Source organism: Geotrypetes seraphini, chromosome 2, assembly GCF_902459505.1.
Source record: "Geotrypetes seraphini chromosome 2, aGeoSer1.1, whole genome shotgun sequence".
NCBI classification, from domain to species: domain Eukaryota; kingdom Metazoa; phylum Chordata; class Amphibia; order Gymnophiona; family Dermophiidae; genus Geotrypetes; species Geotrypetes seraphini.
The window spans coordinates 397,779,288-397,802,133 of NC_047085.1; the positions used below are offsets into that span (position 1 = coordinate 397,779,288).

Genomic DNA, 22,846 nt, shown 5'->3' on the forward strand with positions numbered 1-22,846 from the left:
GCAAGTCCGGCACTTGTACGTGTCTGGCCTAGCTCAGGGAAGCAGCAGGGAGAAATCGGCGTGGTGGCTTAGGGGGTACAGAAAGAATCGGGGAAGTGGAGAAATAGGCGTGATGGCTTGGGGGGCAGGGGGAGAGAGAAAGAAAGACAGGCAGGGGGAGAGAGAGAGAGAGAGAAAGAAAGAAAGGCAGAAATAAAGAGGGGGCAGGGGAAGAGAGACACAGGCAGTCAGGAGGGGAGAGAAAGAAAGAGACAGAAAGAAAAGGAAAGTGACAGAAAGAAAGAAATATTGGATTTACAGTCAGAAGAAGGAAGTGCAACTAGAGACTCGTGAAATCACCAGACAAAAAGGTAGGAAAAATGATTTTATTTTCAATTTAGCGATCATAATGTGTCCGTTTTGAGAATTTATATCTGCTGTCTATAATTTGCACTATGGCCCCCTTTTACTAAACCGCAATAGCATTTTTTAGCACAGAGAGCTTATGAGCATCGAGAGCAGCGCAGGGCATTCAGCGCATCTCCCTGCACTAAAAACCGTTATTGTGGTTTAGTAAAAAGGGAGGGGGTATATTTGTCTATTTTTGTATAGTTGTTCCTGAGGTGATATTGCATAAAGTCATCTACCTTGACCTCTTTGAAAACCCGCGGAATATAAATGATAATTAACATTGTGTTTTTTTAAATTTTATTGTTGGTAAATCATTTTGACTTGGTCATTTTAAAAGAAGCTCGCAAGCCCAAAAAGTGTGGCCACTCCTACTGTAGAGCCATTCTTGTATGACTGGATGAGCTATATTTATCTTTTTTTTTAGTTGTTTAAATTCATGCAGAAATAAATGGCTAGATTGAACCTAATGACTTCATTAAAGCCTTTCGCTTTTTTAAACCTCTATACCATTTGAAAGAGGGCAAATATCTAATTATTCCCTTCTAGCATTGGATGCTTCTTAAATTTAGTAAAAATATTCTGGCACAAGTGTCAAACCTTAAAAAATGAAGTCATATTGAGCATTGGAAAATAATAATTAACTAATAAAAATAGTACACATTTAGTGCTCCTTTTACTAAGTTGCGAAAATGGTTTTAGCGTGCGCTTAGCGCACACAGAATTACCACGCGTACTAGACGCTAATGCCAGCATTGAGCTGGCGTTAGTTTTCCCGCATAGCACGGGAGTTTGTGCATGCTAAAAATGTTAGCGCACCTTAGTAAAAGAGCGGGTTAATTTTCCCCACCACCAAATTTCCCATCCCGCCCCACCCGGCTACTTTTTCATGTCAACCAGCTGGAAAAAATTTCTGGGGAGAACACTGTATGTGTATATCTAATATAATAAAACCCTAAGCGCGCATGCGCTGTTGAAACATCGTGATTCCTGGCGCCGTGAGGTATGCTTCTGTGGCAATATTCTACTTGACACTTCATGGCGCCTGCGGTAGGTGGAGGTGCGAACGGTGGCTGGAGGCACGCGAGTGTAAAGCTCTTTCAACGGCGGCCAGCTTCAAGCGCGTGCGGCTGTGTTTGGTGGTTTGTCGGACCGACAGGAGTTGCGGTTTGACAACGGCGGCATTGCGCCTAGAGCACAGGTGTCAAAGTCGGTCCTCGAGGGCCAGAATCCAGTCGGGTTTTCAGGATTTCCCCAATGAATCTGCATGAGATCTATTTGCATGCACTGCTTTCAATGCATATTCATTGGGGAAATCCAGAAAACCCGACTGGATTCCGGCCCTCGAGGAGGGACTTTGACACCCCTGGCCTAGAGGAACGGCAGGAGAGTCGCGGTTGCGGTTGCAGTTTGACAACGGCGCCGCAGGCAGTTTTTCTCTTGATAGTAGGGGCTGGAGAGTGTCGGTTGTGGTGCTGCTTTGCTTAGAAGATGGGCAGGAGGGTGTGCAGTGGCTGCTATAAGGTAAAAAATAACCATGCTGATTTAAAAAAAAAAAACAAAAAACTACTGCTCAGGGAAGTGGAGGGGGAGAGGGAAAGGGGGCTGCTTTGGAGGGAGGGGTGTGCTAGGAGGCAGACAGAAGGGTGCCAGAAGAGACAGAGAAATTCAGGCAGGGGGCCAAAGAAAGAGACAGGGAGCCAGGTAGAGAGACAGACAGAAAGAAAAACAGGGGGTCAGGCAGAGAGATAGGGGGCCAGGCAGAGAGACAGACAGAAAGAAAGAAAGACAGGGGGCCAGGCAGAAAGACACTAAGGACATAGAAAGGAGGCACTGAGGCCACTGAGGACATAGAAGGCACTGACGGCACTAAGGACATTGGAAGGAGGCACTGAGGGCACTAAGGACATAGGATGGGACACTATGGACATAGGAAGGGGGGCCACGGAGAGACAGGCAGGCATTGCACAAGAAAGAAATACAGGCAGGCAGGGAGACAGAGAGAGAAAGAAAGACAGACAGACAGGGGGCCAGGGAGAGACACAGCCAGAAATAATGACAGACAGATAGACAGCATCCAAGGAGAGAGAGATAAAGAAAAAAAACCCCAGACAGACAGACATCTACTCTAGCACCCGTTAATGTAACGGGCTTAAACACTAGTGTGTGTGTGTGTGTGTGTGTGTATATATATATATATATATATATAGAACCTCAGCAGGCCGCTTTGAAGAGGAGCGGGAGGGAGGAGTCGCTGGCGTGTTCTGCACACTCGCGCCTCCAGCTAGCGCAGGTGCCGTGAGGACTGGCACAGAAGCACACCTCACGCCACCAGGAATCACGATCTTTCAACAGCGCATGCGCGCTTAGTCTTTTATTATAGTTGATATGTATATATATGTGTGTGTCCAAGGAGAGAGAGACAAAGAAAAAAAACCCCAGACAGACAGACTCTAGCACCTGTTAATGTGTGTGTGTGTATATATATATATATATATATATATATATATATATATATATATATATATATATGTGGCGTGAGGTGTGCTTCTGTGCCAGTCCTCACGGCACCTGCGCTAGCTGGAGGCGCGAGTGTGCAGAACAAAGCGGCCTGCTGAGGTTCGCGAGGTGAACCTGCTGAGGTTCGCGAGGTGAACCTCGCAGGCCGCTCTCCATCTTCCCGACATGGTGCTGAAGAAGGAGCCGGGGTTGCCGCTGCTGCCACACTCGCAGTCTTCCTGCAGCCCCGCCCACCGCCATTAAGCAGGAGAACCTGCTCGACGATCTGGGCCGAGAGGTGAACGATGCAGCCCCTGTCCTAGACTGACACCAGCTCCAGTTGGAGGGATGGAGGGAGGGTGGAAACGGAAGGGGGCCACGGGGCAGGCAGGCATTGCACAACAGTGGACCAGGGGGAGAGGGGCAGACAGCAATCATCAGGGGGAAACAGAAGGGGTCCATGGAGCACGCAGGCATGGCACAACAGGGGGAGAGGGAAAGGGGGCTGCTGGAGGGGTGTGCTGGGGGGCAGAAAACAATCATGCTTTGCTCTGGGAGGGGGGGGGGAGATAGAAGGGGGCCAAGGAGAGACAGGCAGGCATGGCGCAACAGAGAAATACAGGTAGGCAGGGGGCCAGGGAGATTTTCTGGGACACAAGGCCGCACAGTGGTATAAAATATCTGGATTTGTGAATAAAAAGTCAAAAACTGGTCTTCGGGACATTTGGAGCATTGAGATCAAGCATCAAATTACTGCGTCTCAATGGACACGAATTTGGTCTTGGAGGATGAGATGTACAGAGTCTGCATCCATGAGACAAATTTGTTTTTTTCTTTTACATAGAGCTTTCTGGACCCCTGTTCGTTTATAAAAATTAGATAGCTCTAAGTCGAATAGATGTTGGCACTGTCATCTTGAGGCTGGGACTTTAGATCATCTATTGTTCTTTTGTCCATTTATTTTGGCTTTTTGGAAATCAATTTGGGGCCAAATAAATAAGTTGTTAGAAAATCCGGTGGCCTTGACATATGATACTATTTTATTTGGCATATCAATGAGAGCGAAAAGTCAGATTTCTTCAAAAAAACAATAAGCTTTTACTTATTATGACTGGAGATAACAGATAACATTCAATTGGAAAAATCAGAGCAGATTAAATTACAGTTTCTGGTGGAGTTCTGTATGTCATCTATATAAAATGGAAAGAACATTAGCAATACAGAGAGGATATTTTGGTAAATTTCGAGAGATATGGGGACCATTAACAGACTTTTGTAATGAATAATAAACATTTTCCCTTAATAATATGAAATGCAGGATGGGATGGGTGGGAGGGATGGTATTTTTTTTATATATATATTTTTATATTTTATTAAAATGTATATTGTATAATATAATAAATGATTATTTTTGTGTGATAGGGATGGGAAGGGAGGTTAAATTTTATTAACTTCAGATGATATTAATAGAAATTCAAGTGATGTTTTCCAATTCAAATGTTATTTCTTGTTACACTTGATGTAAGTTGTAAAAACGAATAAAAATTATAAACGTCAAGCACTATACCCAAGTATAACCAAAGATTTGCTAAGAAACTTTTATGTTTACCTTGCTTCTCCCTCCCGGCAATTAGGGCATGAACATGCAACTCTTTTTAACCTCTTCCCTGGTTGCACCTCTTGATCAGAAACTTGCTGGGCTTGCTGCAACTGCACTTGTGTTATTTGGTCAGGACTGACGGCTCCAATTGTGGCATTAGCAATACCTCCCACTGCTACTGTTACAGGAGCTATAGCTGCTTGTTGAACTTTCAGTCCTCCATCCTGTCCTTGCTGCTGACCTGCATAAACAAACATACATCCATGTAATTCTCAAACTACTAAAATAGAAAAGCAATATGAACATTAAAGAAATTTTTAGAACAATGGAAAAGATTGGCTTGCCATTCACAGGATGTGTAGGCGCATGTATGGATGCAATCCCAACTAAATATACTTCTAGGTGAATTCTGCTAACTATAAAGGCATTTATATAAAGAGACTCATTTAGAGAATACAGCAGGTGTCCACATCCTCAATATTCGCGGGGGTTAGGGGCAGAGCCAGCCCGTGAATATTGAAATATTGCGGATAACTTTCAGAGCTGTTTTTAGGGAAAAAGTTAAGTTTCCAGTAAAATGTGGGGGCTTACAACCCCCCAAAACGCCTCCGCGATCTGTATTAAGTAAACTGGGGGGGGCTCCCCAACAAAACCCTCCGTCGGAGCCCCTAAAAACAGTAATTTTCTTCGGCGTGCGCCTCTGTCTTGCGCTCAGTTGTCAGCGCGCGCCTTTGTCTTCCGCGATTATGTCTATGAACCGCCATTTTGGAGATTGATCTGCACGGGGCAGGAGCGTAGGAAGATCGCTCCTGCCCTGAACAACTGCTAGACCACCAGGTAAGGTCCGGGGAGGTCTGGGAGGTGGAGATGATTCTGGTTTTAGGAAATCATGTCAAAATTGCGAGTCCTAAAACCGCAAATCAGGAGGGGGAAGTGTAGTTTCTCTAAGGAAAAACAATTTTTAACTCTCATGAATTACTGCTTTTATCAAATCAGATCTATTTAGTGATTGTTGCCAGAGAAATATTTTTGCAGACTAGCTTTATTTTTATACATATTTATTTATATATTCTATATTGCACAATCCAAAGTTTTTGGCAGTTCACAAGGGAACATGCATAATAAATCAAATATAGACATACAGATACATTTAATCGAGTCATTCTTTTAAATTTGTCGCAAGGTACTACATTCATCATCTAAGAAGGATTTGCTAAATAAGGAGTACCATATGCTTGCATGAATAAGATTGTTTTTATTTCCTTTTTAAATATTTGAACGTCTGAAACAGCATAAGTTTCAAAAGATGAGTTCTATAAAATAGGTCCCACAACTTGGAGTAAAGATTTTTTTAAACATTCCAATTTTATTTTACGATAAGACGGAACCTCTAATATAATATAACCTCTGATCCTTGTTATATACAGATTCTCCTCACTTAACGACTTACTTGTTCAATGAACGCACAGATTTACAACCAGCTCTCAGACCAATCTGTATGCTACAGGCCGCCGACAACGGTTCCTTAGTTAACGGAAAGTAACGGTACTTTAGTTAGATTGTGAGCCTTCGGGACAGTAAGGGAATTTTCCAAGTACCTTTCTTATTTCTAATCTTAATGTATATTTTCTGTAAACCGCTTAGAACCTAACGGATGTAGCGGTATATAAGAAATAAATTACATTACATTACATTCCTACACGCTGCTGGTGGCTGATCTAGAAACCTTCCCTCTGATGCATTTGTGTTTTGCTACAGAGGGAAGATGTTCAAGTCAGTTGCCAGCAGCTCTCTCTCCTTCTTCACTCAGATCCAATAAACCGCTAAAACCCATCGCTTCCTCCTCTACAATATTTCCAAAATCAGACTTATCCTCTCCGAGCACACTACCAAAACCCTTATTCAAGTTCATCACCTATCGCTTAGACTACGGCAATGTACTTCTCTCAGGTCTTTCACTCAACCATCTTTCTTCCCTTCAATCTGTTCAAAATGCTGCTGCACGACTCATATTTCACGAGAGCCACCATGCTCACATTACCCATCTCAGGTTACTTCATTGGCTCCCCATCCGTTTCTGAATACAGTTCAAACTCTTCTTACTGACTTACAAGTGGATTCACTCTGTAGCCCCTCAATCTCTCTCCTCACTTATCTCCCCCTATGCCCCCCGGAACTCTGTTCATTGGGTGAGTCCCTCTCATTTGTACTCTTCTCCTTCACCGTCAACTCCAGACTCCGTCCTTTCTATCTTGCTGCACTGTATGCCTGGAACAGGCTGCCAGAGTCAATATCTCATGCTCTGTCTCTAGCAGTATTCAAATCCAAGCTAAAAGTCCACTTTTTGAAACTGCTTTCAACTCTTAACTCCCACTCACTGTAAGATACTTATACCCATTGTATCATTTCTTCTGTTAAAAACTCCCCAACCCTGAAATGTCCTATCTGTCTGTCCAAATTAGATGGTAAGCTCTTCTTAGCAGGGACTGTCTATTGAATGTTAAATGTACAGTGCTGCATATGCCTTTCAGCACTACAGAAATGATAAATAATAGTAGCAGCAGCATGTAGGAACCGCTGCAAGCAACCTGAAAGGCTAGAGCAGGGATAGGCAATTCCAGTCCTCGAGAACCACAGGCAGGTCAGGTTTTCAGGATATCCACAATGACTATGTATGAGATGGACTTGCATGCTTGAGATGCTCATCTATCTCATGCCTATTTATTGTGGATATCCTGAAAACCTGACCTGCCTGTGGCTCTCGAGGACCGGAATTGCCTACCCTGGGGCTGGTGTAGTGGGAAGGGAGGGAGACACAATTTGCAGCATGGGCATTAATATAGGGCTCCTCGCTTATCGACCAATTCACTTACATAGTAACAGTACAACAGCTGATAAAGACCCAAATGGTCCATCCATTCTGCCCAACCATACCCTCTCTTTAAATTACTAATATAATTTAAATTGTCTTTTTTCCTATTTCTGGGCCAGAAACCAAAAGCTCTACCCGGTACTGTGCTTAGGTTCCATCTACTGAAGTCTCCGTCAAAGCTCACTCCAGCCCATTTAAACTATCCCAGCCAAAGCCCTCCCCAGCTCATCCTCAACCAAATGGCCATATACTGAACACAGATCGTGCAAGTCTGGTCTTAGGTCTTCAATATATACCATTATTTTCTTATTAGAGATCCTCTGTGTTCATCCCATGCTTTTTTGAACTCTTGTCATCATTTTCCTCTCCACCACTTCCCTCAGGAACACATTCCAACTATCAACCACCCTCTCCATAAAGAAGAATTTCATAACATTACTCTTGAGTCTACCATCCCTCAACCTCAAATTATATCCTCTGGTTATCCCATTTTCCTTTCTCTGGAAAAGATTTTGTTCTACGTTAATAACTTTCAAGAATATGAACGTCTGAATCATATCTCCCCTGTTCCTCCTTTCCTCTAGGGCAGGATTTCTCAACCTGCAGTACGGATACCTTAGGGGGTAAGCGGACCGCCTGTTGGGGGTACTTAGGCTGACTGATGCCTGCCCACTTAATTTAATTACCCCCGCTACTGCCGCAGCTCCAGAAAGGGCCAGTTGCATGCAGCGATTGCACACCGCTGGTCCACAAGGCTTCCCACCAACATCAATTCTGATGTCTCAGAGAAGGTACGGGCCAGCCAATCACTGCTTGGCTGGCCCGGACCTTCTCTCAGACGTCAGAATAAACATCAGGAGGAAGGATTGTGGGCCGATGGCGTGCAATCACTGCAAGTGCCTGGCCCTTCCTGGAGTTGCGGCAGCAGCGGGACGTAACTAAATGAAGTGGTGGGTGCCAGTGGACCGGAGGGAGAAAGAATCGGTGGCGGGTCAGCTTGGGGGCAGGCAGGCTTTGGTGCAGCTTTGGGGGAGGGAAGGAGGGGGCGGGACAAAGGCTGGAAGGCAGTGAGGGGGACATAGGAAGGAGGGAGGGAGGGAATAGAAAGGGACAATTGTTGGCCCTGAATGTGTGAGTGAGAGGGAAAGAGATGTTGGTTGGGGAATGGAATGAGGTCTGGAAGACAGAAAGCCAAAAGGCAGAAAGAAAGAAAGAAAGATCAAAATGCGTCAGTTTTGAGAATTTATATCTGCTGTATAATTTGCACTATATTTGTCTATTTTTCTATAGTTGTTATTTGAGGCGACATTGCATATTTTAAAGTCATCTGCGTTGACCTCTTTGAAAAAACCCCGAATATAAATGATAATTAACATTTTCTCTACGTACAGTGTGTTTTATGTTTTTTAAATATTGTGATTACCATTATGTATTAATAAGATTATATTGTGTGTATATGAAAAAAGGATAAAAGAAACTGCATTACAATTAGTACGATTATTATGGGGGTGGAGTCATAGGCAGACCTTGGGCGGGCTTGGTGCAGGTCTTGGGCGGGGTATTCAGTTGGTATTTGGCTTGAAGAAGTTGAGAAACACTGCTGTGACCCATTAGATTCTAGGAATTTCACTAGCCTCTCTTTCAGCAACACTGCCATTATTTTTCCAACAACTGAAGTAAGGCTTACCAGCCTGTAGTTTCCCGATTCATCTTTGCGACCACTTTTGTGAATAGGGACATCCACTTTTCTCCAATCCCCAGGAACCACTCCCTTCTCCAGAGATTTGTTGAACAAATCTTTAATAGGACTCGCCAGAACCTCTCTGAGTTCCCTCAGTATCCTGGGATGGATCCCGTCCAGCCCCATTGCTTTGTCCACCTTCAATTTTTCAAGTTGTTCATAAACACATTCCTCTGTGAACGGCGCAGAATCTACTCCATTTTCATATCCAACTTTACCAGAGAATCTCAGTCCTTCTAAACTAAACTAAACCTTATGTTTGTATACCGCATCATCTCTACATTCGCAAAGCTCGACATGGTTAACAAGGGTTAGGGTAGAAAGGAACTCCAGTGAAGGGAAAAGACAAAATGAAGAGAAAATTTAGGACAGAGTAACCAGAGAGAGGAAGAGTTACATTTTTGAAAATAACCAGGTTTTCAGATGTTTACGGAAGAGTTGGAGGGAGCTCAGATTCCTAAGAGGAATTTTCTTCCATGAACACAGAACAGAAATATGTGTTTAGCACGTTTGCTTTTTCCTTGTCATTCTCCACATATCGGTTCATAGCATCTTTATGTTTCACAGTTCCATTCTTCATCTTCCTCCTTTCACTAATATATCTAAAAAAATTGTCTCCTTATTTACATTTAGCCATTTGCTCTTCCGCTTGTGCTTTCAACCTAATTGTTAAGTGAGGCGAATCTGTACAATAAAACATTTACTACCTGCATCAGAGCTTGCATAATCCAGTCATTTCATCCTAAATCCAGAAGGATTGGGATAGCACAAACTAGACATTAATATTCTACTACTCCTGCAGAGTAATTGTGCCATTCCTATGTGTTATACAGAGGCATTATGATATGTGTTGTTTTGTTCTCTATTCCTTTCCTAATAATTCCTATTTGCTTTTCTGGCTGCAGCAACACATTGAGCAAAAGATTCAATGCATTACCCAAAGTGACACCTAAATCCATTTCCTCAGTGGTGACTCCAATTGTGTTTTAGAGGTGGCCTGATCCCAATGTCAGGGGTTCCAGGTTCCTAAGGCTCCCTCAGTCACTATGCCACTGTGCTGTAGAAAAACAATTTGCAATTGTTGCCACCACTAACACTGACAGCAGATTGATATAGCTATAATTTGAGTTATATTCTCTGCGCTAACCTCCTTTGCACTTGTCCACATTCAGTTTCATCTGCCATTTTGGATACCATGTCTTATTGTCTCCTAAGGTCCTGCTTTAAGTTCTCACAGTCCATGAGGTTGCGAGTTTAATCCCAGCCTCCTTCCTGTAAGTCTGGGCAAGTCACTTAACATAGAAACATGCCAGCAGATTGCCAAATGGCCCATCTGCAGCATCCACTATCTCCACCTCTCCCTAAGAGATCTCACATGTCTGTCCCACACTTTCTTGAATTCAGACACAGCCTTTGTCTTTACCGAGGAGATTAGTCCATGCATCTACCACCCATTCTGTAAAAACCCGTCATGGACTGCTACTACTTTGTTAATCTCTTCACGAAACAGCAGTTAACAAATCCCAATAAATAAACAAACAAGTTTTGAATTTTTTTTCAACATGGCGCCTGACTAGGTGGTGTGCTACGGTGCCTCTCACCCCTTTTTATTTTTGTTTTGTTTTTTACTCTATTTTTCTTCAGCTCTCTATTACTTTTAGGTTGCATTGTTTATTTTGATCTGATCTGAATGGATGAAAGGCTTTGGTCATCATTTCCTTTATTGGGCCTTATTTGACTGTTAACAGCAGAAAGCCTCTAACCTACCTGCCATGTTTGTTGATGTCCATCAGAGGATCAGGCCCATCCCTTGTTCTGGTGATATGACATGACTGTTTGGCATGTGGTGTGGGGCTTATTCACCTACTTCTTGCTGGCTCTCTCCTACTGCTGCTGGTTGCATTGTTGGATGACACAGCATCGAGCTTTGCTCTTCATACTGAGGCAGAGTTTGCTTTGGTGGCGGCAACTGGCAGGATCTGGCATCGGGGGCCTAGCTCTGCGACGAAGGCTGACTAATGTTCTTGCCAGCAGAGGGACTTGATCTGCTCTGTAGCCGCTACCATCGCTGTGGCCTTGACTGATGATCCTGGCCTAGAGTTGCCTCCTGATTCAGCTCGGTGTTTGTTCATGGCCTTGCCTAATGGCCTCGGCAAGAATTTGCCTTCCTCATCTGTTTGATATCTGTTCGATCTGTTAGCCTGTGATGTTCGTTTTAAGGCCCTGCATAGAATGAAGATGGTGCTCTATTGGACCAGACTGAAGCTTGATTTTTCTACAGACTGTAATTTATTTTATTTTTGATTTATATTTTATTCTACTTTATTTGCTAGGTTATATTTTTAATCTTGTTTTCCTGTTTTATTTCTTTATTTTTACTTTTTTATTTTTTCTATTTGCTATTGTATTTATATCTTTCATATTAAACATTTTAGCTTAGATTATGCTGGTATTGTAACATATATATATTTGTTAGATCTACTGTTATCTTTTCTCTGCAAAGTAATCACAGTCTTCTTGTTTCTATGTTTCTATTGCGTGGAACAGTCTCCCGGAAGAGGTGGTGGAAACAGAGACTGTGTCTGAATTCAAGAGGGCCTGGGATAGGCACGTGGGATCTCTCAGAGAGAAAAAGAGATAATGGTTACTGTGGATGGGTAGACTAGATGGGCTATTTGGCCTTTATCTGCCATCATGTTTCTATGTTTCTTGGATCTCTTGGGTAAGTGCTACTAATGTTCTGAAGATTACTCTGGGTGTGTTCTTCACTTCTTTCTCCTTTCTATTTTATCTTTATTATACAAATGTTGTTTTTCTCTTAGGCACTTTTAATTAGATTGTGAGCCCGTTTGGGACAGAGAGGTAGTTCAATGTGCCTACCGTATTAATTTTGTAAATCGCTTAATACTCATGTACAATACAATACAATTTGTTATCCACAAATGTGATCAGTTCACTCATTCCCATTTCTTATTTATAAATATGTTAAAGCATTGGTCCTAATGCAGATCCCATTGGTACTCCACTATTCACCTTCCTCCACTAAAAGTGCTGATCATTTACCTTACTCTGCTTTCAACAAGCTCTTAAGCCTCCTGTATTTTTATTTATTTATTTTAATTCTCAGGAGCCTCATGAATACTGTAACTTCGCAAAAGCATTCAGAAAATTTAGATACATTGTTTATCGGGCTCACTTTTATCCATATTATTCATGCCTTAAAAAAAAAAAATGTTAGACTGGTAAGATACAACTTCCCTTGATTAAACCTATGTTGACTGTCCCATTTACTATATTTGTCTGTGTTCAACAACTTTATTCTTTATAACAGTACCATTTTGACCAGCAGAGACATCATGCTCACTGATCTGTAGTTTCCAAGATTTCTATGGTTCCTTTTATTAAAAAATTGGCTATTTTCCAATCTTCAGATACCAAACTAGATGATTTTAATGACAGATTGTTAATAGTACATCTGTAATTTTGAGTTCTTTCAGTATTCTGGGATGTATACCATCCGATCCAGATTTTTGCACTTCAGCTTGTTGATTTGGCTTATTACAGCTTCCAGGTTCACCAACATTTGTTTCAGTTCCTCCATTATCACCTTTAAATACCATTTGACATCCTTCACAACTTCCTCAGTGAAGACCAAAGCAAAGAATTAGTCTGTGTGCTATGGACCTTATCCACCCAAGTACCTTCCTGCTTCTATTGTACCTGAAAAAAAATTTTCAGCACAAATTTTTGCCTTTATGCAATCTTCTTTACAGATTCTCTTTTAATATTCCATAATGCTTTGCATCTAACTTGCCGGTGTTTGTGTCTTGCTTCCTTTATTCAGATCCCTTTTCTGAAAAATGTTCTTTTAGTTCTAATACCCCTCTTTCACCTCAATTTTTAACCATGCCAGATAGCACAGTTACTTACCGTAACAGGTGTTATCCAGGGACAGCAGGCAGATATTCTTGACTGATGGGTGACGGCACCGACGGAGCCCCGGTACGGACAATTTTAGAGTGATTGCACTCTAAGAACTTTAGAAAGTTCTAGCTAGGCCGCACCGCGCGTGCGCGAGTGCCCTCCCGCCCGACAGAGGCGCGCGGTCCCCAGTTAGGATAAGCCAGCTAAGAAGCCAACCCGGGGAGGTGGGAGGGACGCAAGAATATCTGCCTGCTGTCCCTGGATAACACCTGTTATGGTAAGTAACTGTGCTTTATCCCAGGACAAGCAGGCAGCATATTCTTGACTGATGGGTGACCTCCAAGCTAACAAAAAGAGGGATGGAGGGAAGGTTGGCCATTAGGAAAACAAATTTTGCAAAACAGATTGGCCGAAGTGTCCATCCCGTCTGGAGAATGCATCCAGACAATAATGAGATGTAAAAGTATGAACTGAGGACCAAGTAGCAGCCTTGCAGATTTCCTCAATAGGAGTGGAACGGAGGAAAGCTACAGACGCTGCCATAGCTCTAATTTTGTGGCCTGTGACAGAACCTTCCAGTGTCAGGCCTGACTGAGCATAACAAAAAGAAACGCAAGCAGCAAGCCAATTGGATAGAGTGCGTTTAGAGACAGGATGACCCAACTTGTTAGGATCAAATGACAAGAATAGTTGAGGAGATGATCTGTGAGGTTTGGTGCGATCAAGATAGTAAGCCAGAGCACGTTTACAATCCAAGGTATGCAGAGCCTGTTCACCTGGAGTAGAATGAGGCTTTGGGAAAAAAACAGGTAGAACTATGGATTGGTTAAGATGAAATTCAGACACAACCTTAGGAAGGAATTTGGGATGTGTGCGGAGGACGACCTTATCATGGTGAAAAACCGTGAAAGGTGGATCCGCCACCAGCGCATGAAGCTCACTGACCCTCCTGGCAGAAGTGAGAGCTATTAGAAAGACCACTTTCCAAGTGAGAAATTTAAAATGCGTTGAGGCCAACGGCTCGAAAGGAGGCTTCATCAACGCAGAAAGAACCACATTGAGATCCCAAACAACAGGAGGGGCTTTAAGAGGTGGTTTCACATTGAAGAGGCCCTTCATGAACCTTGAAACTAAGGGATGAGCTGAGAGGGGTTTCCCATGAATCGGCTCATGAAAAGCTGCAATGGCACTAAGGTGGACCCTTATCGAAGAGGATTTCAGACCAGAGTCAGATAAGGACAATAAATAGTCCAACACCAGTCCCACTGCTGTAGATATGGGATTGTGGTGATGTAACCGGCACCAGGAAGAAAAGCGAGACCACTTTTGTTGGTAACATTGAAGAGTGGACGGTTTCCTGGAGGCATCAATAATAGAACGAACAGGCTGAGACAGGAGAGCATGAGCTGGAGTCAGCCCGAGAGATACCAAGCTGTCAGGTGCAGAGACTGTAAGTTGGGATGAAGCAGTGTTTGCTGATGCTGTGTAAGCAGTGAAGGAAACAGAGGAAGAGGTATGGGTTCCCTGGAACTGAGTTGAAGTAGAAGGGAAAACCAATGCTGTCTGGGCCACCGTGGAGCGATGAGAATCATGGTGGGTTGTTCCCTCTTGAGCTTGAATAAGGTGCGCAGCATGAGCGGAAGAGGAGGGAATGCATAAAGGAAGCGATTGGTCCAATCTAGGAGAAATGCATCGGGTTCCAGACGGTGAGGAGAGTAAAGTCTGGAGCAAAACAGGGGCAGTTGATGGTTGTGGGGAGCTGCAAAAAGATCCACTTGAGGTGTGCCCCATTGAGAGAAAATGGACTGGAGAGTCGAAGGGTCGAGAGTCCATTCGTGAGGTTGAAGAATTCTGCTGAGATTGTCTGCTAAGCAATTCTGTTCCCCTTGAATGTAGACTGCCTTCAGGAATAAGTGACGAGCAGTCGCCCAGGTCCAAATCCTTTGAGCCTCCTGACATAAGGGACGGGATCCCGTCCCTCCCTGTTTGTTGATGTAATACATTGCAACTTGGTTGTCTGTGCAAATGAGAAGAACCTGAGGAAAAAGGAGATGTTGGAAAGCTTTGAGAGCGTAAAATATCGCTCTGAGTTCCAGGAAATTGATGTGGTGTTTCTTTTCCTGGGTGGTCCAAAACCCCTGAGTTTGAAACTCGTTCAAGTGAGCTCCCCATGCATAGGGGGAGGAATCCGTGGTGATGACCAGTTGATGAGGAGGTAGATGGAACAGTAGACCTCTGGATAGATTTGATGATTTCAACCACCAAAGAAGCGACTGTCGAAGAGACGAGGTCACAGATATGTGTTGTGAACAAGGATCCGTCGCTTGTGACCACTGAGTCGCTAGGGTCCATTGAGGAGTACGCAGGTGGAGACGTGCGAAGGGAGTGACATGTACTGTGGAGGCCATGTGTCCCAAGAGCACCATCATGTGATTCGCAGAGATGGAAGGTTGCTGGAACACCTGCTGACAGAGATGAAGGATGGTGTGAAGGCGGTTTAGAGGAAGAAAAGCCCTCATCTGAACAGTATCCAGAATGGCTCCAATGAATTGAAGCCGCTGAGTCGGAATGAGGTGCGACTTGGGTAGATTGATTTCGAACCCCAACAGTCGAAGGAAGTAAATGGTCTGATCCGTGGCTTTGTGAACGGACTGAGGAGAAGGAGCCTTGATGAGCCAGTCGTCCAGGTAAGGGAAGACTTGAAAGTTGTGGGAGCGGAGATAAGCTGCGACCACAATCAGACATTTGGTGAATACCCTGGGCGAGGAGGCTAGGCCGAAGGGTAGCACCTTGTATTGGTAATGATGTTGATTGACAAGAAAGCGCAGATATTGTCTGGACATCAGATGAATTGGAATGTGAGTATACGCCTCCTTGAGATCGAGGGAACATAGCCAGTCTTCCTGAGAAAGAAGAGGATATAGGGTGGCAAGAGATAACATCTTGAACTTCTCCTTGACCAGACATTTGTTGAGATCTCTGAGATCTAATATTGGTCTGAGATCTCCGGTCTTTTTGGGTACAAGAAAGTACCGGGAGTAAAATCCCAGGCCTTGCTGGTCCAGAGGAACCGGTTCGATGGCATTGAGAAGAAGGAGGGAGTGAACCTCCTGAGCGAGGAGGAGGGATTGAGCCTTGTTGGAAGCAGACTCTTTTGGCAGACTTAGAGGTGGAGGAGTCTGAAAATTTAGGGAGTAGCCGTGGGCGATGATAGCAAGTACCCACTGGTCGGAGGTGATTGCTTCCCAGCGAGATAGAAAAACTTGTAGTCGACCTCCTATGGGCTGAGGTAGAGGACACGAGGGAGGAAGACTGGCAATGTCCTGGAGAAAGGAGTCAAAAGGGCTGTGTCGACTTAGGTTGAATAGCCGGTTTGACAGCAGGCTGCTGTTGTTGACGAGTCTGTTGTTGCTGCTGACGCTGCCTGCGAGGTTGAGGAGGATGGGACTGCGCCGGTCGAGCAGAAAACCTCCTTTGGTATGAAGGTTGTTGCCTGAATGGACGAGGAGGAGGAGGTTTCTTCTTGTTTTTCAACAAGGTGTCCCACCTAGTTTCATGGGCGGAGAGCTTTTGGGTGGTGGTATCCATGGACTCCCCAAACAGCTCATCCCCTAGGCAAGGAGCATTGGCAAGCCGGTCCTGATGGTTTACGTCCAGTTCTGAGGTCCGTAGCCATGCCAATCTTCTCATTGCTACAGAGATAGCAGTAGCACGAGATGTCAGTTCAAAAGTATCATAAATAGAACGGACCATAAACTTCCTGAGTTGCAGAAGACTAGAGGTACATTGCTGAAAAGCAGGAAGTTTACGGTCCGGAATATACTTTTGAAAAGAGGTTACCTGTTGAATGAGGTGCTTCAGGTAAAACGAGAAGTGGAAAGCGTAATTACTTGAACGGTTGGCCAGCATTGCATTTTGGTAAAGACGCTTTCCAAATTTGTCCATGGCCTTTCCTTCCCTACCAGGAGGGACAGAGGCATACATACTGGCTCCTGTAGTCTTCTTTAGGGTTGACTCTACCAACAGGGATTCATGAGGAAGTTGGGGTTTGTCAAATCCAGGTATTGGAATCACTTTATATAGAGATTCTAGTTTTCTTGGGGCTCCTGGGATTGTCAAAGGAGTTTCCAGATTCTTATAAAAAGTTTCCCTCAAGATGTCATGGAGGGGTAACTTTAAAAACTCTTTAGGAGGTTGGTCAAAATCCAAGGCATCCAAAAATGCCTTGGATTTTTTAGAGTCAGACTCTAAAGGAATAGACAGGGTGTCTGACATCTCCTTTAAAAATTTTGTGAAGGAGGAGTGCTCTGGCTTAGCAGTAGTATCCTGCACCGATGGTTCCTCCTCATCAGATGTGTAATCCTCCTCGGTACCGAGGGGATCATCTGAATCGTCCCACAAGTCAGGGTCCCGTACCGATTGTAAACGACCCTGGGAAAGTGGAGTCGATGTATCAGTATGTTTAGTCTTGTGTACCGATTTACCAGACCGAGTGGAGACGGTACCTGGGGAATGTAGTACGGTACGGGGTTCAGAGACCAGTACCGGTTCCGACACCGTAGGAGTAGCACGCCGTTTTGGTTCTGCTGATAGAACAGGCATGGACAAAGATTTTTGCGGTGCCGAAACAGTCGATGCCGATAACAGAGGCTGTTCGACAGACGGCACCGAAGGCTCAGTCGGTACCGACACTGGAAGGTTCGGAGACAATAGAGCCGGGAGCAACTGTTGTAGTTGCTGCTTAAGCTGGACCTGGAGGATAGAGGCAATGCGCTCATCCAACGTTGGTCCCGATGGCACCGGTACCGGTTTTTTCTTGCTCGGTACCTTCGGTGCCGCTCGACGCTCGGGTGAAGTCGATGCCGATGACGATGCAGAGACTTCAATGGGAGCGGAGCGTTTACGGGGCCGGCGCTCAGTCTGCAGGACTTGGCTCACTGCATGCTCGACTGGCGGGCCTAGAACAGTAGGGGAAGGCTTCTTAGCCGGCTTACCTACAGGAGTCGACACCGACGATGGATCTGGCGGTGCCGAGGTAGTCGGAGTCGACTTGGAGGAAGTCGTCGACGTCGATACCGGTGCAACTTCCATAGCGGTACCGAAAAGGATCCGCTGCTGAATTTGTCGATTTTTTTAAGTTCTTTTTTGTAAAGAACTACAGCGGGTGCAGGTTTCAGCCCTATGGTCCGGACCCAGACACTGGAGGCACCACTTGTGTGGGTCGGAAAGGGAGATAGGGCGCGCACACCGCTGACACTTTTTGAAACCCGGTGACGGGGGCATGAAGGGAAATACTGCTGTAGCAAAATCGAAGCCCGAGGCTTCGATGGTGCCAACAAGCCCCGCCGGGTCAGATTCGATAAAAAAATGAAAAATAATAATTTTTTTTTTTTTTTTTTTTTACACAAAGGGTAAAAAAGAAAGAAAGAAATAAAATATGAAGAAAAAAATACGCGCGAGCGGGAAGGCAAGTGAAATAGAAAAAAACTTCCAACAGCCGTTGGAAACACGCGTCTTCTTAGCTCCGCGGAATTAAGAAAACTGGGGACCGCGCGCCTCTGTCGGGCGGGAGGGCACTCACGCACGCGCGGTGCGGCCTAGCTAGAACTTTCTAAAGTTCTTAGAGTGCAATCACTCTAAAATTGTCCGTACCGGGGCTCCGTCGGTGCCGTCACCCATCAGTCAAGAATATGCTGCCTGCTTGTCCTGGGATAAATCTTTTTACATTCCTTCTAATTTTTAATATTTCAATACATTTGGTCTGGTCTTCTAAAATAGTGATTTAAACTTACACTAGCATACAGAATCTTGTGCTTAGTGCTGCTGCTGCTACTGCTGCTGTTCCCCTTCATGTTTTTGAAAGTGGGGGAGAAGGAAATGAATGACAGAGGAAAAATTAATGTTTTCAACATCATCTATGGTCATATTTGATAAAAGTTTGGAGAGCAGTGGCTTAGATATTGATTCTGCTTCTAAACGTATTCTCTTTTAGTACCTTCAAACAATGAACATTGCTCATTTTCATTAAGAAAGTCAAAATGCCTACATATTCATTCGCATACCTAATAAAACCATAGCAATTTTCAATATACAGAAATTTTCTCAATTTAAATAATATGGATATATATGTATGCTGTTTCAAATTCAAGCCAGCCAGAACACAAAAAAATTAGCTAAAACATTTGTATTTTATTACTGGGCACACATCAAAAGGGACAAGGAATACTGGTGTGACAAAATTTCTAAAGTGTTTTAATCCACTATAAATAGAAAGCAGCCACGTTTACTCATTTGTGGAAGACATCTACTTAGAGAGAATGAGGGTAGATTAAAGTTTGGAAAGAAAACTAGAAACCTTTCAAGTACCTCTCTCAGCTACAACTTCAAGTGAGTACAAAACTGATTGATTTACCTTCTCCCATATTGTTTCCTGAAAGAAAAAGTATCCTATGTGAAAATTTTGCATGAAATGAGAAAGACATATTTCAGTACACTGCTGTAAGAGTCTTGAACACCAAGATGTTCTGATGCTCTATTATATTACTGTTAAAATTTAATATACTATGTTTCCACGAAAATATGCCCTAGCATGATTTTTGGGGTAGGTCTTAATATAAGCCCTACCCCAAATGTAAGCCCTATCCCAGGATTCGCCGGCAGCAACTCTTCAAACCACCCCCTCCCCGCGCAGCCGAACCCTGCTGACCCTCCATCTTCCCTCCCATCTAAACCCCGCCGACCACAAGCAAGCCCCACATACCTTCATCCAAAGCAGCACTCACAGGCTGCTTTGGCCTTGTCCGCCAGGGAATTCACTCTACTGCACTCTGATGACATTATCAGTAACGCGGCAGAGTGAATTCCCCGGTGGACAAGGCCGAAGAAGCCTGTTTAGAGTGCTGCCGGCCCGACGCTGCTTTGGATAATGTAGGGCTTGCTTGCGGTCGGCGGGGTTTGGATGGGAGGGAAGGGTGGAGGGTCATTGGGGATTCAGCTGTGGGGGAGGGAGGTGCTCAAGGGTTCTGCTGCACGAGGGGGATGGGAGGGAGGGAAGGAAGGATAGAAGATGGGCAATGATTCTGCTGCACAAGGGGGATGGGAGGGAGGGAAGGATAGAAGCTGGGCAAGGGTTCTGCTGTACGAGAGGGATAATGGGAGGGAAGGAAGGATAGAAGCTAGGCAAGGGTTCTGCTGCACGAGGGAGATGGGAGGGAGAGAGGGGTGAAAAGATGCTGCACATGTGGGGGAGAGAAAGGAAAGAGGAAGAATTGGGGTGAAGGAGAGGAAGGGAGAGATGATCATGTACGTATCCTGAAAATAAGACCTAGTGTGTTTTTGGGGCCCACATTTAATATAAGACACTTTTATATTTTCAGGGAAACACATTGGTCATTTATAGTCAGCATATTAAACTTCACTTCTCATTTTCTGTTTCACATTAAGCGCATATATAATACTTTTGCTTTCAGGCAACAACATACCACTTCACTCTGAAGTCCTCCAACTCCTAAAAAGTGAAATAGGTTTCTTCCAATGCTAACAAGAAAAGCAATAAATGACATAGTAAACAACTGAAATAGTCCTTTAATAGATAATCTCAAAAGTCCTGCACACCAAAAAATCACAGAGTCACAAAAACAGTCTAGTTCAACTATTCATGAAGAATATCCTTATTGAGGACCGTAAGGGGTATCAGACAACCCGACAAACAGCATAGTTTGAAGGGAGAACTTCTTCATTTGCCCCTCAGAACCTCCTCCTCCGTTTTATCGTTTTTACTTTACTTATTGCATTATAAGTTATTTTTTGTCAATGTGAATTATCTTATCGTTTCATATGAACATATATAAGGTTACTTAGCTTCCAGCATTTAGCTTAAGATCAATCCCCTGAATGCCAACGCATTTCGGATGTGTTTGTCAAGGCGACATGGGGAGCTGAAAAACCAAGAAACAAATCATTAGGGGTAAGGCCTCCGACCAAACTATTAACAGGTTTTTAAAGTTTTTTAATATTTTAGGATGGCCCAAACCCACCCATTATTCAACATTACTTACATTCATAGCAAACATGCACAGCGTACCGCCAACCAGCTAGAAAAGCAAGCCGCGGCGTTCTGACTCTGGGATTTAAATACCCCTCCCAAATGACGACATATCCGGGGACACAAACTACATTACCTCATGACATTTAAAGAGAAAAGAATCTCTTTAAACCAAAGCTACCTCTATACCTATTAAGGAGACAATTTAAACCCTAAAGTTAGACTTAAAGGTCAGCTTGGGCTAACCAGTCTGAAGATTCGTTTAACCCCTTAGGGGACATCGAGTCTAGTATGAACATCCACCGGAGCTCACAACGGTTAAGCCTCCGGACAGTGTTCCCACCCTCCCACCCTACATTAATACGGTCCATAACACGCCATTTAAGATCTTTAAGGGTATGGCCGCAGCTAATCCAATGACAGACCAGCGGAGAAGATTCAGTATGAGTGTGCACTCTAGATTTATGCACGGTCAAACGGACCCGTATGGGGCGAGTTGTTCTGCCCACATACAGAGCTCAGCCCAATACAAGAAACAGTTTTAAATCTGGGACTGGGCTTTGTTCCAACTGCCCGATATGAGGCGTTTAATACTCGGTTATCTATATACAGTTTGCTTCGGAAGTTGCATCTGAAGACATTTTTTCAAGATCATCAGCCTGTGAATGATGGGATGCTGATTTCTAATAAATCTAATTGGTGCCCTGCATCCCCGTTGCACCCGAATTTGATTACTTTTCGTGATCTAGTGCTGTCTGAAGTGGAACAAATGGAAGAACAAGTAGCCCACATGTCTCCTCAGTTCAATATGACTTATGCCGAATGGAGTGCCTTGCAGGAATTACGGGATGAGACTTCGGTCATATTTTCCCGAGCTGATGGAGGAGCCATCGTGTTATGGTCCAAAGAACAATATTTAAGAGAGGCCCATCAGCAATTAGATGACACACTTTTTTACCAACGGTTATCGGAAGATCCAGCTATTGAACTAAAATGTACTATTTCAAAATTGATCTCTAAGGCATATAAACTGAAAATGATCACCTCAAAAGAAGCAGCTTTCCTTAATCCCAGTTTCTATGTTACTCCTACCATCTATTTTCTCCCGAAAATTCATAAAAATCTACTTAACCCCCCTGGACGCCCCATTGTATCGATGCATAACTCTCCTTTAGAGCCTTTGTCCAAATTTTTGGATATTTTTTTGAAGAAGCAGGTCTCCTCAATCAAATCTTTTATTAAAGATACGACTCATATGCTCAGAATAATAGCTGAAATGGATGCTTATGAACCTCACTGGATACTGGTTACATTGGACGTAATGGCTTTATACACCATGATCCCCATGGACAGTGCCCTTGCTCTAATAAGGCGTATCTGTATGGAACAAACCATCAGACCTCATCTATCTTTAGATATTTTGATGGAAATGGCCACCTTGGTGTTAACCAAAAGTTATTTCTGGTTCCACAATGATTTCTACTTGCAGAAGCATGGCATTGCCATGGGAGCGTCTTTAGCCCCCTCCTTAGCAGCTTTGTTTATGGCAGATTTGGAGGAGAGCCGGATTTACCCTTTACCGGGCTTCAAAAATGTTAAAATCTGGAGGAGGTTCCTCGATGATATATTTTGCATATGGACTTCAACTGAGGAAGAGCTGATAATATTCATAGAGGAGTTGAATAGGTTGGATAATAACATCAAATTCACAGCCACTATAAAACATCAGGAGATTCCGTTTTTGGATATTCTGGTTATGAAGGGGACTACTCATCTTCA

At 43.9% G+C, this 22,846-nt stretch overlaps 1 protein-coding gene across 3 annotated transcripts in view; it reads right to left on the minus strand.

Annotated features, from left to right (window-relative positions):
* Positions 1 to 22,846, minus strand: part of SP4 (Sp4 transcription factor) — a 123,045-nt gene that overhangs the window by 76,628 nt on the left and 23,571 nt on the right. For all 3 annotated transcript variants that reach the window (XM_033930900.1, XM_033930902.1, XM_033930901.1), the window contains exon 4: positions 4,496 to 4,727. In XM_033930900.1, the coding sequence (XP_033786791.1) occupies positions 4,496 to 4,727 (232 nt within the window). The remainder of the gene's footprint in view (positions 1 to 4,495; positions 4,728 to 22,846) is intronic.